Source organism: Stylophora pistillata, chromosome 6 (assembly GCF_964205215.1).
Source record: "Stylophora pistillata chromosome 6, jaStyPist1.2, whole genome shotgun sequence".
Lineage (NCBI taxonomy): Eukaryota > Metazoa > Cnidaria > Anthozoa > Scleractinia > Pocilloporidae > Stylophora > Stylophora pistillata.
In genome coordinates, this window is record NC_142524.1 from 17,052,075 (window position 1) to 17,071,747 (window position 19,673).

General features: G+C 41.6%; 1 protein-coding gene and 1 pseudogene across 1 annotated transcript in view; both read left to right on the forward strand.

Moving 5' to 3' along the window:
* The window catches only part of LOC148728559 (uncharacterized), a 2,885-nt gene extending 312 nt beyond the window's left edge, over positions 1–2,573 (forward strand). Inside the window, exons 2-3 of the mRNA XM_088725737.1 lie at positions 82–1,381; positions 1,627–2,573. Of these exons, the coding sequence (XP_088581863.1) occupies positions 82–1,071 (990 nt within the window). The 3' untranslated portion in view covers positions 1,072–1,381; positions 1,627–2,573. The remainder of the gene's footprint in view (positions 1–81; positions 1,382–1,626) is intronic.
* A 15,234-nt stretch (positions 2,574–17,807) lies between these two features.
* LOC148728560 (uncharacterized) lies at positions 17,808–19,587 on the forward strand (annotated as a pseudogene).
* The last annotated feature ends 86 nt before the right edge of the window (positions 19,588–19,673 follow it).

Genomic DNA, 19,673 nt, shown 5'->3' on the forward strand with positions numbered 1-19,673 from the left:
GATTTCACCTCCAATTTAATGTTTATATTGCGGAATATATATTGCAACTTTTGTGTCTATTTCGAATTATCTTTTTATCAGATTTATCTCGATGAAAACCTTGAAATAAAAAACACAGAATGCGAGTGTCCTCGCGGCAAGTTCAAGTGCAGTCACGCGGCAGCCATATTTATTTATGGCATCCATAACCTTAGCAGGACGGACCTGGAATGCCAATGGAAACGAAAGCGAAAGGCAGAAAGCGTACAGTCTGCAAGCCAGATGTTTCCAGCGCCACCGAAGAAGAAGGATTACAGCCCTTTGGCGCGCGATCCTAGCCGAGAAGATCGGATGTGGCTGTACAGCGAACTAAAGCGCTCTGGCAAATTTACAGGGACCTGCTGGATCTTGAGTCCCGAACCACAACTTGCTACCCCTCTCCCGATCAAGACGATTGAGGATATCATTTACTCAGAAGGTTTCCTTATGGCATCTACGAAGGAAAAACAATTAGAGTACTTGATTGAGAATGCAAAAGTAGAGGAGAGAACCATAAATGTTGTGAGCACCCTCACGGCTGGCCAGCGAAACAGCCCTGCATGGCACCAAGCTCGTAGAGGCCGCCTGACTGCAAGTAATTTTGGCTCCGTCCTCCAGGCAAAAAGAGTTACACCGTCTCTTATCAAGCGACTACTTGGGGAATACAACTTGAGTGGAGTTAAAGCAATTGCATGGGGACAGGACAATGAGACTGAGGCCCTGAAATCCTTCACCCACATCACAAACTTTACACCTGTACAGACCGGCCTTTGGCTACACGAGTCGGGAGTTCTGGGTGCTTCCCCTGATGGACTTGTGGGAGACGACTCGGGGATTGAGTGTAAGTGCCCCTACACACATCGAAATGCGACAATCAAGGAAGCTTGTGGGCACAAAGACTTTTACTTGGAGGAGAAGGAAGGGAATTATACGCTGTCTACCACACATGTTTACTGGCATCAGTGTCAAACGATGGAACTCTTTCTGTTGGTTTCTGGCATGTCACGTGACCGCGAAGGTGCACAAGATATGAAGATGGCGACCAGCGAGTAGCCTTGCTTCGAGTTTATTCTTTTTTTACGGATCTAGAAATAATCTAACTGAAATATTATCTTAAGAGGATTCATAAGTGATGCCAGGGGTCAACTGCTCCGTCCTTGGCTGCGGATCGTGCAGACGATCGAAGGGAATAGGAATTTTTAAGCTGCCTGTCGCGAAAGACGAGGCTCATCGAAAGTGGCGCCACGACTGGCTCGGAGCAGTACTAAAGCACACAAAATCGACCAGGATTTCAGGGAGCATATAAAAAACGACAAAGTACACGCTTGCGAGAAACACTTCAAACCCGAGGATATTGAAATATGTAAGTGTCCCGTTATTTTCAGTCCAACATGTTAAAAGAAAGCTATTTCCAATTATTATTGATGCTTTTTATTTGTTGATAGGTTTAGAAATAATAAAATGTTGCTGACAGGAACAGTGCACAGGCAGTTGGATTTTTTTTTTAAATGATAATCTATGAAAAATATCTCCTTACTCAAATTATTCCAAATCATTTGTGGTTATATTATTAAATCATCCATATTAATAATCAACATTTTGTTACAGGTTTCAGTTCTTCATCAGTTTGGTTACAATAGTAACACTATTAGAATAGAGAGATCCATTTCATGTCAGAGTGGCAATACCAAAGGAAGGAAAGATAGGAAGAAATCTTGGTAACTGGTTACCGATGCCAAGTTGCCATGCCGAAAAAAAAGTCAAACTGTAAAAATGCTGTGTACTAGCATGACTGCCACAGCCACAGAATTTTGAAATTTCCCAACAAAAGACACCCGTTCTTTTCAAGTTCTCAATATTTACGCTCCAAATCAACCTTCTGAATGCGTCACGTTCTTCGCGAATTTGTGGCGTTACGTCATGCACAATACAGAAATAATTATCGCAGGCGATTTCAATTGTGTTCCAGACATCCGGTTGGATAAATGGGGAGGCGATGACAGCTTGGGGGATAGGGGAATTCCAGATTTGCATGCATTGACGGACCAACTTGCCCTCGAGGATGTCTTTCGCGCCAAAAACCCCACTAGTCGTTTATTTACCTGGTTTAACGGCCCACATTCGGTCGGTTGTCGGTTAGATCGGTTCTATACTCCTCGCGCGTGGAGATCAGTAGTGCGTGCTCACAAAAGCAACATTTTCCCGTACTCAGACCACCACCAAGTGTTAATTAACGTACAATTAGGGAATTCAAATCCCCGAGGCCGAGGCATTTGGAAATTTAACACGCGGCTACTAAAATCAGACGAGTTCTGCGCCGAAGTGGAAACTTTTTGGCCTCACTGGCAATCTCAAAAGCCCCTCTTCACCGACCCCCGGGTTTGGTGGGATGCGGGCAAACTACAACTGAAAGAGATTGCCATATCTCATAGCGCGACCGCCGCTAACACTCGCAGGCGCAAGCGAGCCGCTCTTGATCGGGAATTTCGTGACTTGTAGTCACAGGCAGACTCGAACAATGCCGCTCACTGTCAGAAACTGCTCGAGATCAATGATCGCTTGAGAGCTCTGGATGACGAAGCCATCTCAGGGTGTATTCTTCGCAGCAAAGAGGAATGGACCGAGCTGGGAGAGAAACCGACGCGGTATTTTTTCTAGCTCGAAAAATCCCGCCAGTCACGTAACGCAATTCACGAATCGTGCGTGACCCCCCAAACCACGGTTAAGAACTCCCGGGGCATTCTCGGAGAATGCAGAGCCTTCTATAAGGAACTCTACACTGAGGAACCCGTCGACCCAGCGAGTCAAGACTGGCTCCTGGAACAATTAGATTCCACTTTGTCATCCGAAGAACAAAAACTCTGCGAAGGACAGCTGACCCTTGACGAGTGTCACGCTGCGCTTTCACAAATGGAATCGGGTAAATCGCCGGGAGCGATTTACCCGATTTATCAGCCTCGACCAGGAGAAGGCTTTCGTTCGCGTAAATCACAAATTCCTGCAACGCGTTCTCGAGCGCTTTAACTTCGGGCCTGACTTTCGCCGTTGGGTGCAGGTGATTTACACGGACATTACCTCACGGGTGATTAACAACGGCTGGCTTTCCTCGTCCTTCCCCCTCCAGCGGGGGGTTAGACAAGGTTGCCCGCCATCCCCACTGTTATACTGCCTCATCGTGGAAACCCTGGGGCAGGCAGTCCGCCGCGATCCCAAAATAGAAGGCATCCCCATTCCGGGCTCCACTACTAAAACCTGCAAAGTGTCTCAGTACGCTGATGACACAACACTAATACTGGCTAACGAATTTTCTATAACCCGCGCTTTTAACCTAATTAACACCTTCGAGCGAGGCTCCGGCTCACGCCTTAATCCCAAGAAGACCGAGGGCTTATGGATAGGCTCCCAGGCCGGAAGAACCACAGGCCCCGTTAATATCACATGGGTAGCCGATAAGCTTAAAATCCTCGGGGTCTACTTGGGTAACGTTAACACAGAACAGGCTAACTGGGAGACTCGGGTTAAAAAACTCGAAAACCGTCTTAACCTCTGGCGCACTAGGACCCTGTCCCTAAAAGGAAAATCTATGCTCATTAACACGCTTGGAGCTTCGAGACTTTGGTACACTGCGACAGTGGTCAAAATGCCTGACTGGGTTCACACCCGCATCACCAAGGCCATTTGGGAGTTCCTGTGGAACGGAAAAACAGAACTTGTTAAACGCGAGGTCTGTCGATTACCATGGCAACAAGGAGGTTTGTCCGTTGTACATCCCCTGGAAAAATCGCGAGCCCTTAAACTCCGGTGGATTCCCCCGGTGGGTGACGCGACTTACGCGGCCAAATGGGTCTTTTTTGCGCGATATTGGGTCGGCTTTCCGCTGAGCCGCAGAATTTTAAAAATCCGAAACAATCGCGCCATAGAAGGCTTTCTCTCACCCGGCGCACGTGGAATAAGATATAAAGTTGGGGTATACGACCTCATGATTGTTAAATCTACTCGTTCGTTGACATCTCTCTTTGATACCATTAATATTTATGAACGCGGATCTGGAGCGCGCCTAAATGTCGCCAAAACGGAGGCCATGTGGTTGGGCGCGTGGCGTACACGGAGCGATCAACCATATGGCCTCAGGTGGTTGACCAAAATAAAAATCTTAGGAGTTGTTTTCGGCAATGGTATTGAAGTGGATAATTGACAACCAAAACTTGAGAAGTTGGAAAAACATCTCAATCTCGGCAAATCTCGTTCTCTCTCGCTCGTTGGCAAGTCTCTTTTGGTCAATGTCTTAGGAATCAGTAAACTGCTCTATCTGTCCTCGGTTCTGTGCGTCCCTCGAGGGGTTATTTGTAAAGTAAATTCGCTAATTTGGCCTTTTGTTTGGGGCTCTCGTATTGACACAGTAAGTCGAATGACCTGCCACCAGCCTTTTAACAAAGGTGGCCTTGGAATTTTCAATTTCCAAATCAAGGGGGACTCTTAAAGCTAGCCTCTCTAGTGTCTAATCTCTTTAACCCCGAATCAAAGTCCTTTTACCTAACCAAATACTTAGTAGGATTTAGGCTTGCTTCTTTTCGGCCGGAGTGGCATTCTCTTCGCGACAATTCCACTCCGAGTTCGCATGACTCCACACCGTATTACGAGAAATGTTTTTCGGCGCTTATCACTCTTCGCGAGATTGTGTCCCGCAAAGAGTGGCAAGACTTTGATTTTACCTGTAAGAAATGCTATCAGGCCCTGTTAAGAGAAAATTCTGCTTCCCCGATTCTTGACCGTTTTTGGTCCCCCTTTCTTCCTATCTATTTCAAACTTGACAATCTCTAGAAATTGGTTCGAGATGACTTTTCTGAAAACTCCATGAATGATGTGTTGTGGTCAATTGTCCTTCGGGCCATTAAAGTCCGCGATTCCCTAAAACATTGGGGCTATATTGATTCTGATAATTGTGCCTACTGCTCTCGAATAGAAGCAATTGATAACTGTTTTCTTAATTGTTCCCGTGCTAAAAAAGTGTGGTCGTATTTCTCTCCTGTGATCTCCTCTTTCCTTGGTAATTTCTTCCCCTCTTGTACTTCTGTTTTCTTCTTTTAGTGGGCTCCAGCCAGCCCAAAAAATGTACGACTGGCCCGTTTTCTTATCAAAACGATCTTGTACGGAATTTGGAAGTTTCGTAATAATGCTACTTTTCGCAATGGAAAGGAAAATGAGGGTTACCACTTTGAATTTGTGCCTGTTTATCTGACTTTAAAAATTTGTGGGAAGCTCCAGCATTGTGTCAAGTAGGTAATACTACTATTAAAATTCTCGTGTAAATAATTAATAGTTGATTTAGTAACTATATTAATAAATAGATTAATTGTTTAATAGTAGTTCCTTTTAGGTTTCTTTAAATTATCCCTAGTTATATATTTCCTTAGTTAGATCAATGTTAGCCTTATTTGAATTACATTTATTTGTAACTTAAAACTATCTTAGGAGTATTAATATAAGACTATCTTTAGTTGTATCATTATTCTTAGCAACTTATGCCTTTTTTTATTAGTTCAACTTAGAATTATCTTTACTTGTAGCTAAGAATTATTCTAGCTTAAATTACGCCTCCCTTTAGATACATAAACTTTATCTTCAGACTTTGTACTAGTATTTAGTTAGGGCCAAACCCATGTGCTGTCTGCACTTTTATTCTGTAATTCAGTAGTGATTTATTGGAAATAAATCCTTTTGAACTTAAAAAAAACCGCTTTTCTACCGTTTTGCTAGATGGGACGTGTCATTTTGTGCTCCTCGACTAGTCAAAATTTTTTTCTCTCATTTACTGTTGATTGAAGGTTAGTTTGGCCTCTGGGCCTTTCTGCTTTTGCTTTTACGTGTGATTTACGGATTCTGCAATGAATACCGATGGTTTAGTTGAAGCTTTAGTCGCTGATGGAATTATTGAAGACTCGTCAGTTGTCAATGGCGAATCGTACGCGCCGAGAGCCACACGTACCCCTGGAAATTATGGCAATGGAAATAATGTTAACGGAAATAATGTTCTAAACGAGCGGTTTCTTACGTCTGCCGAAAACAATATGCCGCAGCAGCCTAGAACCGCTCTCTTCACACCGGATAAAACAGCGACTGCTGGATCTGTTTTTGACGCCTTTACGGCCCCGGACATGGACTTTAGCGAAATACAGTGCCTTCAGCGAAAGCTAAATGGGGAAATCGTTGTGACTTTCAAATCTGAGATTGCCAAAAAAGGTTTTTACGATTGAACTTTCTGCAAATTGGTTCAGAAAACTACGCCCTACAGGATGTTAATAAGCCGCTAACTTCATCTTCGGACTTTGAATACTTTTGCGCACTAGTATTTAGTTGGGGCCAAGCCCCTGCGCTGTCTGCACTTTTATTATGTAACTAGTGATTTATTGCAGTAAATGGATTGAACCCGGGGGTAACATGTGAAGGTGTAGTCTGATCGTCCGGGTGAGTGTAGTCCTGAGAAGGACTGTTGTCGGTGGTAGTGACTGACGTTTCGACAACCTGTGCGGAAGTCATCATCAGAGTCAAGTGAATGATTGTTGTCAGTAGAATGTTCTTATTCCAGTTCGTGTGAAATGATCGGTTGGTTTTGCCGTGATGTTATTGGCTGTAAGACTCAAGTGACGTAAGTCGGTCGTGATTGGTCTGTTTCGATCTGTCGGTAAAGTTAGGTCGTTCTTTTTCGGTCGTTTGTGATGTTTATGTCGCGAATGAGTCGTTTGTATGGAGCGGGTAGTTGTTGACATCTGTTTAGGGGAGTCTGTTCTAAGTTAGTAAACCAGCTTTCCAGAGTCAGTCGTTGAAAATAGTCAGTGCTGTAGGTTAGGCATTGCGCAGAGTCCCAGTCAATGGTATTCAGCAATGTGATTACTGACATCACCTTTCCTCGTCGCCCGTCTGTGTTCAGTCAGTCTTGTTGTGAGGTTTCTGCCAGTCTCACCGATGTAGGAGGCTTGGCAGTCGGAACAGTTGATCTTATAAATCGTTCCCTGTCTGTTCCTCGGTTCGTTTTCGTCTTTAACGTTGGTTAGTAACTGACGTAGTGTGGTGATGGATTTGTGGGCGACGCGGATATTGAAGGGTAGTAAGATGCGCGAGATGTTTTCAGACATGCCTTTTATGTACGGTACGGTTACTGTAGTCGTAGGGGTTGCGGTGTCGTTTGTTTCGGTAGTGGTAGTGGGTCGGTGAGTGTTTCGTCGGATGAAGTCGTTGTTGTAGTTGCTCTTCGTAAAAACACGGTGAAGGTATTTGTTCTCGTCAGATAAGCTGTCTGTCGAGCCGCATACTAGTTGTGCGCGTCGTGTTAGAGTTCTGATAGTTGTGGCTTTGTGTGATGTAGGGTTGTAGTATGACTCGTCTAGTAATCTGTTGGTGTGTGTCAGTTTCTTGTAAACTGTCGTCCGTAATGAGTTGTCGTTGTGGCTTACCAGGCATTCTAGAAAAGGAAGTTTGCCATTTTCTTCGACTTCTCTGGTAAACTGTATGTCAGTGTTTTGTTCATTAAGGTGGTGGTGGAATGCGTCAATTTCGTCGTGTCGAACGGCGGTGAATGTGTCGTCAACGTAACGTAACCAACGCGGTATCGTTTGTCGGCAAGTCGAAAGGGCGCGTTCCTCGATGTTCTGCATCACAATTTCTGCTATAACAACAGAAACTGGAGACCCCATGGCAGTGCCGTGTAACTGTTTGTAGTGTTTACCGTTGTACTGAAAGTAAGTAGACGTTAGGCAAATGTTTAGCAAGTCCATGATGTCGTCTGTCGGTGGCGGTAGATTGTCGGATTGCAGTCTCAGTGCATTGTAATGCCAATTGAAGTGGAATACTTGTGAACAGTGATTTCACATCAAATGACACTAGTTTGTAGTCGTAGGGTATCTGAACAGTCTTGGTAGCGTTAATGAAGTCTTCGGTGGATTGTAGTTTATGTCTTGATTTTTCGGTTAGCGGTTGTAGTATTGTCGTCAGGTAGTTGGTATGTGGGAGAGCCACAGAAAGAAACAATAGGTCGCATAGGGAAACCAGGTTCGTGTAGTTTCGGCAAACCGTAGAGTTTCGGTGGCTGTGGTACCGAGCACCTCAGTCGATAGGACCGTTGGGTGTCAAAGGCGTTCGTTTTCTTGAGTGTCAGTAGTTTACTGTTGAGTTTACGATGAAGTGCAGGAGTTGGGTCACGTTTGAGTTCTTCGTAGGTTCGTTTGTCGTTAACTAGTGCGTCCATTTTGTCGTGATAGTCAGTTTTGTCCATAACAACAGTAACTCGTCCTTTGTCGGCTGGTAGTATGACTATGTTCACGTCGTTTCTCAGTCGTTTCATGATCAGTGCGTGTTGTTCGTCTTTAGTCAAGTTGCTGTCATGTAGTGACGTTGATTGTATAGTGGAGGCAAAGTGATTTATTGAAAATAAATCCTTTTCAAAACTTAAAAAAAAACTGTCTGCAGTTAGTTATATATATATTTATAACTCTCAAAAAAGAAACAACAAATTTGAGTTTAAATTTACAAGACATGTTTCGACATTCTCATGTCATCTTCAGTTGCAAATGAGCATTTAACTGTTGTACATTTGAATTTAAATTAGGGTTCGTTACAAAATACGTGTCAGTGCTTACGTTACATTTGAATGTTAAAAACGCGAAAGATGTAAATAGCGCGCGCTTGACTAGATCAAAAAATAAATAGATAAATAAAAAATATACAAATAAATGTAATAATAATAAAAATAAATTAAAAGACCAAGGAACAACATTATTAAAAGGAAAGAGACAATTCTAGATGTTTCAATTGCTGATTAAGGATAGGTTTTTCCCACTTAATATGCAATGCCTCTTTGATCTTAATTTGGTATTCAGATCAAAGAGGCATCAAAGAGTGGATCAACTTTTGTTGGTCTACAAACAGGCTGTATTAAAATCCATATGTGCGTCACTTGAGTAGTCCATTTGCTACTGTAATCGCTCCTTTATTGTCGAGCACTGTCATGGATCCTACGTTGCCTATTTCGCTTATATATATATATATATGATGAGCGAAGCTCATCACCTTAGTTGTGATTTGAGCACTCTCGCATGGCAACGTGTCTGCACTTGGTCCCACAAGTGTAGCGCCCAGGCAATGGTTTATTCCAGAGCTTGGCCCAGTGTCTGCACTGCACTGATGAGACCCACATAGGTCGAAACAGTGTGCACTGTCTGCAGTTATATATATATATATATGTTAAAAACTGAATCATTGGATAATGCAATTCAAGACTTTTCATTGGCTTAGCCATTATGGTATATGAGCCAATATACCATAATCTACAAATATGGTAAGCGTACGCTTCAGGTTAAAATTAAAAGGGAACTAAAAAATTTAATAAAATTTAATAATTCAATTCACCATTTTTAATAAAACAATTATTCCACTCGCGCTTGTTGGATATGAGATGATTATAGCCAACTCGGCGCTACGCACCTCGTTGGCTATATATCATCTGATATCCAACGAGCGCTCATGGAATAATTGTTAAATATATATATATAGTAAGTCGTTAGTGGAACTCTCAGGCCAAGAAAGGTGCACCGCGCCGGGAGGATCAATAAAGATTCGCAGTCCAACCTCACAGCAAACACGAACGTAGAAAGTTTAAAAATTGCGAGGATGGACAACTTCTGACGTAAAAAATAAAAAAAATTTTAATAAAAAACGTTTCGGTCAGAGACCTTCTTCAGTTAATTACAACTTTTGAAATAAAAAAAGAGCATTAAATAGAATCGAAGTGCTAATGATTACGTAATTACAGATAACGACTAATGAACTGGTGCTAATAAAAAGATAACAAAAAACCTAATTATAAAGAAAGCAATGGACAAAATACAAGAAACAAACCCTAAAAACTAAGAGAAGAATACTAAATATGTTAATAAGAGTGGCGTAATCAATTGCAAAGAAGCAATGCGGCAAGCATTAAAAAAGGGAAGGCCCACTTTTAACTACAACTGTAAACTGTAACAAAATCCCAAAACAAGGCCTTTGGAGCCCGAAAGGGCAAATTAGCAACAAAATCCCTGGAGGGACCCTTAAATGATACTAATCATAATAAGATCCCTTGGCAGGGCCTCTGAGTCCAATCCAATCTAAAGGGTCGACAAAATCCAAGAAAAGGGCCTTTGAACTATCAATTAGTAGCGTCTAATATAAAATGGAAAATTAATTATAGCAAATTCTATTTTTCGAATGAAATTCCTTTCTTTTATTCAAACCATGGGGTGCCAAAGAGAACAACTGAGCACTCCAATAAGCCTCTTTTGTGATTAAAAGCCTATCGATCTCTACAGAGCTACTAGGGGCCTGTACCTGATTAATGCATTGGAACGAAAAATCGTCCAGGGTATGTGGGGTACTGTTAAAGTGTATCGCTACTTCACAAGTTCTTTTTTTTTTGTGAGCATAGCAGATTTGTGATTTTGAAATCTCACTTTTAAGTCGGTAGTAGTAGATCTCACGTATTGCAGGCGACATTTCTTACAGGAAGCCAAGTAAATCATTTTTAGAGCCATAGGAAAGTCTAGAGTGAATGGCATAATTTTTGCCCGTCTGAAAGCTGGAAAATGATTTAGATTCAACAAAGAAATTCTGACAGAGGTCGCATCTTTTCCTATCGCATTTCAAGCAGCCATTGTTATGAGGAATGGTTGTCTCTCGCTGGCAGTTTTAAAACGAGATGGTGCTAACAATTCTTTGAGATTTTTCGATCGACGAAAAGATGGTATGATAGAACTTCGAGGAAAAAGTTCTTTCAATTTGGGGTTAGATTGCAGAATAAACAAATGCTTTCTGATTATGTTGTCTACGTCGGGCAAGTTAGGATTAAATGTAGTAACAACTGTTACTACATTTGTTACCACATGTTCGACGTTACTATGAGCAGCTTCCACAGAGCGAAAGTTTGCGAGCTTATTGGACTTTTCCTCCTGAACAACCTCGGCGAGAAATACGGCAAGAACAACGTTGGAATCTACAGGGACGACGGGCTGGTGCTTCTAAGAAACAAAAGCGGACCACAATCAGAACGGACCAAAAAGGACATCACACGAGAATTTAAGAAACAAAGCCTGAACATCTCCATAAGCACAGACCTCAAAATCTGCAACTTCGAAATTCCTCGACATCACCCTAAACCTCGCGGACGGAAGCCACTTCCGAAAGGGTTTCGTTGTTGGGCTTTCTGTGTGGATACACAGAAAGCCCAACAACGAAACCCTTCACATCAACACCAATTCCAACCACCCGCCAACAATAATAAAACACATACCTGCAGCAATCGGCCGACGAATCTCCGACATCTCCTCAAGCAAAGAACTCTTCAACAAAACCAAGCCACACTACGAAAGTGCACTCAAACAAAGCGGACACGGCGAAAAACTAACCTACACCGAACGCAAGAAACCTGAAACTCACAACCGCAAGAGCAGACAAAGAAACATAATTTGGTTTAACCCGCCCTACAGCATGAACGTGCAAACAAACATCGGCAGAGAATTTCTGAACCTCGTCAGCAAGCATTTTCCAAAAAGTCACCGGTACAACAAGATTTTCAACAAAAGTTAGCTATAGCTGCACTGACAACCTGCAAACCATAATTAAGAAAAACAACAGGAAAATCCTCGAGACAAGCAAGACACCCCCTACAGAAAACAACTGTAACTGCAGGAAAAAAAACAACTGCCCTCGAAAAAACAACTGCCTCACTTCAAGCGTCGTCTACAACGCCAACGTAACAACCGAAAATGACACAACCGGGATAATTACATTGGACTAGCGGAAGGAACTTTTAAACAACACTACATGCAGCACAAACTCTCTTTTCGAAACTGAAACTATTCAAACAGCACGGAACTATCAAAATATATCTGGACACTCAAAGACAGCAACACCAACTTCACAATTATTCTAGCGACCGCCCTGGCCTACAACAACAAAAGCAAGCGGTACCACTTGTGCCTCACAGAGAAACTTTATCTAATTAGAGCTAAGAAGCCGTCGTTATTAAACAAAAGAACAGAACTTATTTCTAAATGCCAACACGAGAATAAATTTTACTTATCAAATTTCACGAGCCGCCAACAATAGCCCCAGAGAATATTCATTTATTTATTTATTTCATCGCACCAGCGAATCAATTAACTACTAGATAAGGAGGTACGTTCTTTATTGAATAAAATTCTGTCTGACGAGCGCTTCGGCGCGAAACTCAGAGTAACAGAGAATCGATGCGTCCTCTTTAATTCTTCAACTAATGTATATATATATATAAAGATGAGTTTCTGGAGTCGGACTAGTTCAAAAACATTTAATTGCTACTCAGAGGAAACACACCGCTCTACATACACAAGCATTCTAACCATCCACCTTCTATTCTAAGAAACATTCCCGCAACCATCAATAAGCGACTTTCGGAAATTTCATCGGACAAGGATTGCTTTGACCAAGACGCGCTTAATAAAAGTGGCTATAAATTCAACCTGTCATTTAAAACACCAACCCCTGATGCGTCGCGAAAGAGCAAGAACCGTCAAAGGAACATCCTGTGGTATAATCCGCCATACAGCCAAAATGTTGAAACAAAAATCGGTAAATGCTTCCTCAAACTAATTGATCAGCATTTCCCTAAATCCAACCCGCTGCACAAAATCTTTAACCGGAACACTCTAAAACTGAGCTACAGCCGTATGACCAACGTAAAAAGCATTAGCTCCAATCAAAACAAAGCCCAAATTAGCAAATCATCAAAACAATCAGGTGAGGTCGAAATCAACTGCAATTGCCGCAACAAGGATAACTGTCCACTTGAGAGAAATTGTAACATCCGTAACATCATATGTCAAGCGGAGGTCACAACTCCACAGAAACCATACATGTTCTTTCAGGAACGAGTGCTACAAAAATGCAACCGAACTCAGCAAGCACATATGGAGTCTAAAAGAACGGAAAATCGACTATCAAATTAGGTGGAGGAAAGTAAAACAAGCTAAGTCGTATTCAAATGTCAACAAAAAATGCAATCTTTGCCTGTGGGAGAAATATTTTATAATTTGTAAACCAGAAGTATGGTCACTCAATCGAAGGAACGAAATGGCATCGACATGTAGACACTCTAAGAAATTCTTGTTAAGGAACACCTTTACATAATTTAGATTCACTCGACCGTTAAGAACTTTCGGCGCGCGGACGCATCTTGACACGCCATTTTTCAAATTTGTATCTCTTAACATGTAACCGTTATTGTTGCCAGTTGCCTGATGATTGCTTCGTTAGAAGCATGAAACTCCGAGTAGCAATTAAATGTTTTTGAACTAGTCCGACTCCAGAAACTCATCTTTATTCACTGCTCTGGTCAAGCGATCAAGCACTTTTATAGCAGATGAAGTCTTCCTTTTCAGTTACTACTATATATATATATATTTTTTTTTAACTGCAGACAGGGCGCACACTGTTTCGACCTATGTGGGTCTCATCAGCCAAGCTCTGCAATAAACCATTGCCTGGGCGCTACACTTGTGGAACCAAGTACAGGCATCTTGCCATGCGAGAGTGCTCAAATCCCAACTAAGGTAATGAGCTTCGCTCGAAGGCTAAGTGCATGGCAACCCTAGTGTAAAGTGCTCAATCGCGAGGTAGCCAAAAGGCAAAGCCGAGCCAGAGCTATCTAACGGCAGACAGACATTTTAAATTCATTACTTTTATATATATATATACAAAGAGCAATATATACAAAAGTATATATAAACGATTATTTAGGAAAATAAAAATTAAAACTTGGTACTACAGATCTGTTTCGAAAGGGTTAAAAGTCCTCTCTCGTCAGGTGGAAAAAAAGTATATATATATATATAGGAGAAATATTGTAGTACACGAGGACGGACAACTTCGGGCTAAGAAAGACATATACTCAAATAAAAAATCTAAGAAAGTTTAATAAAAACCTTTCGGTCCGAGACCTTCATCAGTTGTAATACAATGACTTACAAATTCCTTAAATAGATTTATATAGGGCGTGATAAAATTATCATAATAATTTTTCGCGTGGTAATTACTGTTTTTGTTTATATATGTCATATATATATATATATATATATATATACAAAGAGCTATATATATATATATATATATATATATATATTCTGTATACGAGGGAAACCCTAACCCTGTACACCCCAAGTAATCATACTTAAGTAGAATAAATGTTTGAAAAGAAAATTTTCCCTGAGCGGGATTTGAACCCACGTCCCCCCCTGTACCAGGTTATAGGCTTCCCCTACCCGGTCACCTTGAAAATTAAGTTTCCCGGGAGACCACGTCTCCGATCACGTAAATCACACCTTCGATTGCCGTGTTGCCAGCATGGTTGTCCTGATAGTGTAGTGGTCATCACACCTGACTGGTACAGGGGGACGTGGGTTCAAATCCCGCTCAGGGAAAATTTTCTTTTCAAACATTTATTCTATTTATATATATATATATATATATATATATATATATATACTGAAATAAATGAAAACGAAAGTCCTCTTTTTCTTTCTCTTTGCTTTTGAGCTACGCGTTTCACTACTGTTGCGGCTCTTCAGGCATAGCAAAGTGTGTTTATTGACTTATTACGTCACAGATCTAATTGTAATTACAATGGTCATTGTAATTCGAAGCACGTGCGAGCAGTTAGCGTAATTTAAAATCATCGAGAACGCGTTTATATTTAGAAATAAAAAGTCTTTCTTTGTTCTTTCTCATGACCTCAGAAGGGCCGAGAATCTTGTAAAACGGAAAGATAGTGAACTGAAGGGTCAATCCCGCAGCACATTCATCAATGTGTTTACGTATGTGCGGGTCTCTACTTTGTTGTTTGTGGACTGTCACTCTATTTCTCAGGACATCACCCGTTTCTCCTATATAATTATGTCCACATCCTGCACATGTTAGTACTTAAATCAAGTTTGTTGACGTGCAGTTCATCGAATGTTTTATCCGAAATGTTTCATTTACATGTGAAGTAAACGGCTTGATAAGGATGTCTACAAAGTTACTGAGTCTACTCGTTGGACATCTAGGACCAGCTAATATGGGCCTGAATTTGAGATCTGCCGGCCTAAGAACTCTGATGTATGGTTCTTTTGGACTTATGCTTCCTGGAAAATGATCTCGCCTTTATGTATCTTTGGAAGGCCGTAGAAACCACTAGTTTTAAAATCAAAGTGGCAGAGGTAGTTCACCTCTTTCTCCGTTAGGTTGTTATTACCTGCTAACTCCCTTATAAGTTTCATAACATTTTTGTCCTTGTTAGCAGAAATTTCCTGACATGTTCCTGAGTCATTCAGCATTTGGAGAATGGGTATTTGGAGAACGAATTATAAAGCCAGGTCTCTGACAAAATGGGAGAAGAAATAGGCCATTATGTTTACACAAACTGGAGAAGATTCTTGGATGACTGTTATATAAACTGGCCTTACGGTGAGAAAAAATTAAAGGAGCTTCATGAACTTTTAAACAGCCTAGATGACAGCATTCAACTTACTGCTGAAACTAGTTGCAAAGAACTCCCGTTCCTTGACGTGATGATAAGAAAAGACAATACTCACCTAACAACCGTTATTTATTATAAGCCGACGGATTCATTCCAACACAGATACAATGAATATATGAAGTTCATAAATTTTGAACTGCGGTATTAGATACGTATGATGCACGATCCTCGCAGTAGAGAGCAGTAGAGATCCCCTACCGCGAGGATCGTGCATCATAGGTAACTAATACCGCAGTTCAAAATATATGAACTTCATATATTCATTGTATCTGATTTATCATCACGGGTTTATTACTAATCAACTTAACGGCCTGCTCCCAGTTGGCTTGTTAGCTCAATTGGTGGAGCGCTGCACTAGTATCGCAGAGGTCAGTGGTTCGAATCCCGTACAGGCCTGATTTTATTTTCAGGTCTGATTTTCGCTATTGCATAAATTGCGCTCTCTACTGCGAGGATCGTGCATCATACGCATCTAATACCGCAGTTCAAAATATATGAACTTCATATATTCATTGTATCTGATTTATCATCACGGGTTTATTACTAATCAACTTAACGGCCTGCTCCCAGCTGGCTTGTTAGCTCAATTGGTAGAGCGCTGCACTAGTATCGCGGAGGTCAGTGGTTCGAATCCCGTACAGGCCTGATTTTATTTTCAGGTCTGATTTTCGCTATTGCATAAATAGCGCTCTCTACTGCGAGGATCGTGCATCATACGCATCTAATACCGCAGTTCAAAATATATGAACTTCATATATTCATTGTATCTGATTTATCATCACGGGTTTATTACGAATCAACTTAACGGCCTGCTCCCAATTGGCTTGTTAGCTCAATTGGTAGAGCGCTGCACTAGTATCGCGGAGGTCAGTGGTTCGAATCCCGTACAGGCCTGATTTTTTTTTTCAGGTCTGATTTTCGCTATTGCATAAATTGCGCTCTCTACTGCGAGGATCGTGCATCATACGTATCATTCCAATACCTCCCGTATACATCCAGCCATCCAAGACACTAAAAATAACATACCATACAAACTGGCTCGGAGGATATGCATGACTGATTATTGAGGACCAGGACAGAAGGAAACGGCGCCTCCACGACCTCAAAAAAACCCTGCTGAGGAAACAATATCCAGCTGAAGTCATTGATTACGGTGTAAACAAGGCCCTCACCCAGACAACGAAAGAGTTAAGAAGTGTGAGAGAACAAAGTACCGAAAATAACCTCCTTTGTCTGGTAACAACTTACAATCCCAACAATCCGCAAGTATTTCAGTTGGTCAGGAAAACACTTCCAATGTTGAACGAAAACTCCTCATTAAAATCCATTATGAGCAAGACTAAAGTACGGTGGCCCAGAAGGCTCAACGCAAACAAAAAATATACTGTAGCAAATAAAAAATATAATGCAGCAAATAAAGAATAAACTGCAGCAACTAAAAAATATACTGCAGCAAATAAAAAATCAAAACGCAAAGAAAAAAAGTACTGCAGCAAATAAAAAATGCAACGCGAACAAAAAAATACTGCAGCAAATAAAATATGCAACGCAAACAAAAACAAAAAGAAAACGCAAACAAAAAAATTGGAACGCAACGCCAAGGAAGACTGGTTAATAGTTCTAGTTTCCCGCCAACACTCGTTCCATCCTTTGCTTGTTCGCTTTTCCGAAACCATGTTTTGCAGCGAACTTATGACAGTACCATGCTGCTTGTAGCCACGAGAGTTATTTTTTTTTCATCAGTTCTGTCGTTCGTCTTTGTTAATTGTAATTAGTGTAAATAGTTCTCGTCTCGATAGTTCAGTTCTGTATTTATTAGTTTGTATTTTTTCGTGCTGTCAAAATGTAAATTAAGTTTGTCAGCGTTGTTTCATGTAATCGCCTTTGAGTATTGTGTAGCCTTGTTTAGTCTATTGTTTTAGCCTTTATCCGCTATATAACATCGTAGTTGTGATTTTCATTCAGTCGTTGTTATTCCGGAGTGCCGTACAGATCTTGTAAGTAGTTACGCTTTCGTTTGTAATTTCCTGTAGTTTCTCGTATTCCTTTCGTTGTATTTTAGTTTCGTTGGGTTTAAGTTCGCATTGTTAATTCTGCATTTTTTCTGTGTGTGTTATGTACAAGTGAATCGTCGAGATTAAAAAAGGTACGTATTTCAAACTGTAACGGAGTGTCAGTTACATGCATTCAAAGATCTGAAGTGGATGACATGTTGTCCGGAATTGAAGGTCGAAGAAGACGCCGAGCACACTCAGAAGAAGCCCTCGAAAGCGTGCGAAAGAAGAATTCGAGGTCAGGGTGTTTATTCAGAGGAACGATGTTGTACCGTGCTACGGAAGTTCTGCTGAGTGATCCGAAAAATGTCGATGAAGTTAAACAGAAGTTACTGGAGATTGATGAAGCACGCGAGGAAAATGAGATACCAGTTGAAGACTGTGTAAGTACCGCTAATTCTTCGCAAAGTTCGCATTCATCTAGACTATCTATCAGACAGCTTAAAGCGAATCAGGCAATAGCGCAACTGAAGTTGTACCAGCTGAAGAAAAGGCAAGAATTACTACGTCAGGAAGAAGAAACGAAGCTAGAGTTAGAGCTTTTGGATGCGCAGTTTGAAATTAGGAAAACTGAACTTCAAATAAAGTTACTTCAGGATGAGGAGCTAGTTGATTTAGCCAAGTTACCGAACGTTTTTGAAGATCTAAAGCCGTTTAGTGAAGGAGTTGATGTAGGAGCTGCACATGCGCCTGATCAGGAATATTCTAATTCTCGTGTTGAACGCAACATTGGTTCTCAAGACCTTCCGTTGCGGCTGAAATCTAATGCGCAGGAGTATAAGAGTTGGTCAGCCGAACCTACTGCCGCCTTTGCACATCCAGAGGCGACAGGTTCTGTTTTGCGTGGAGGAGTTATGGATAGTGTGGCTTTAACTATGAAGCAAGGATTTGCGTTGCCTAAAAAGAAATTGACAGTGTTTGATGGTGATCCTCTCGAATACTGGAACTTTATCAAATCATTTGAAACCAGTATCGTGAACAATGCAGCCAGTGAAAGCGAGAAACTCATGTACCTTCTTCAGTACACTTCTGGAGCAGCAAGCGATACCATCAAATGTTGCTTAGTAATGGATCCATCCCTTGGATATCAAAGAGCGAGAGAACTGCTTCAAGAACGTTTTGGTCACCCCTTCACAATTGCCTCAAAGTACGTAACCAGGTTAACAGAAGGACCCCTCTGAAACCAGGGGATCGCGCGGGATTGCTTGCCTTTGCAGACAAATTGAAGGACTGTGAACATACGTTAGAATCCATTGGATATCTAGATGAAATAAACAGTGCAGACAACCTAAGAAGAATTGTTCAGAGATTACCATATCATCTCCGCACCAAGTTTGTTGAAGTTGCAGACCAAATCCAGCAAACTGGCCAAAGAACGAACATCAGTCACATCGCTGAATTTGTTAAAGTCAAAGCCAGAGTAGCAAATAACCCCGTGTTCTGTTGTGTGGTGGACATCGCGCGCGACAGATTGGAAAATGAAAGGCGAAAACCTAAGTCGAGGAGTGCTACATTAACTGGAGAACGCGTCAGCACATTTAACACTCAGAGACCAAATCCGGTGGCAGACAGAGTCCACCCCCTTTTTGCAAGCCAGCTTCTTTCATGAAGTGTCCATCGTGCAGTGGTGATCATTCGTTAGCAAGGTGCAGGTGTTTCAAGGACAAGAGCTTCGAAGAGCGCCTGGAGATAATGAAGAAAGCTCAGCTCTGTTTCAATTGCTTTAAATATGGCCACATAGGAGTTGGATGTTTAGCAAAGGGTGCTTGTGAAGTCCCAGGATGTAAGAGGAGACATCACACCTTACTTCATCCACCATCTCCACCACCAGCAGTGGAAGGTAGCGACAGAGTGGCTGATAAAGGAACTCAAGCTGAAGGCGGTGAAGACTAATAGTACCTCAGCAGGAGAAGGAAAGGTGTGCCTGAGAGTAGTTCCTGTAAAGGTGCGAAGTCATGATGACGCCAACAAGACCATAGAAACCTATGCCCTTCTAGACGGTGGATCAGACATCTCCTTGT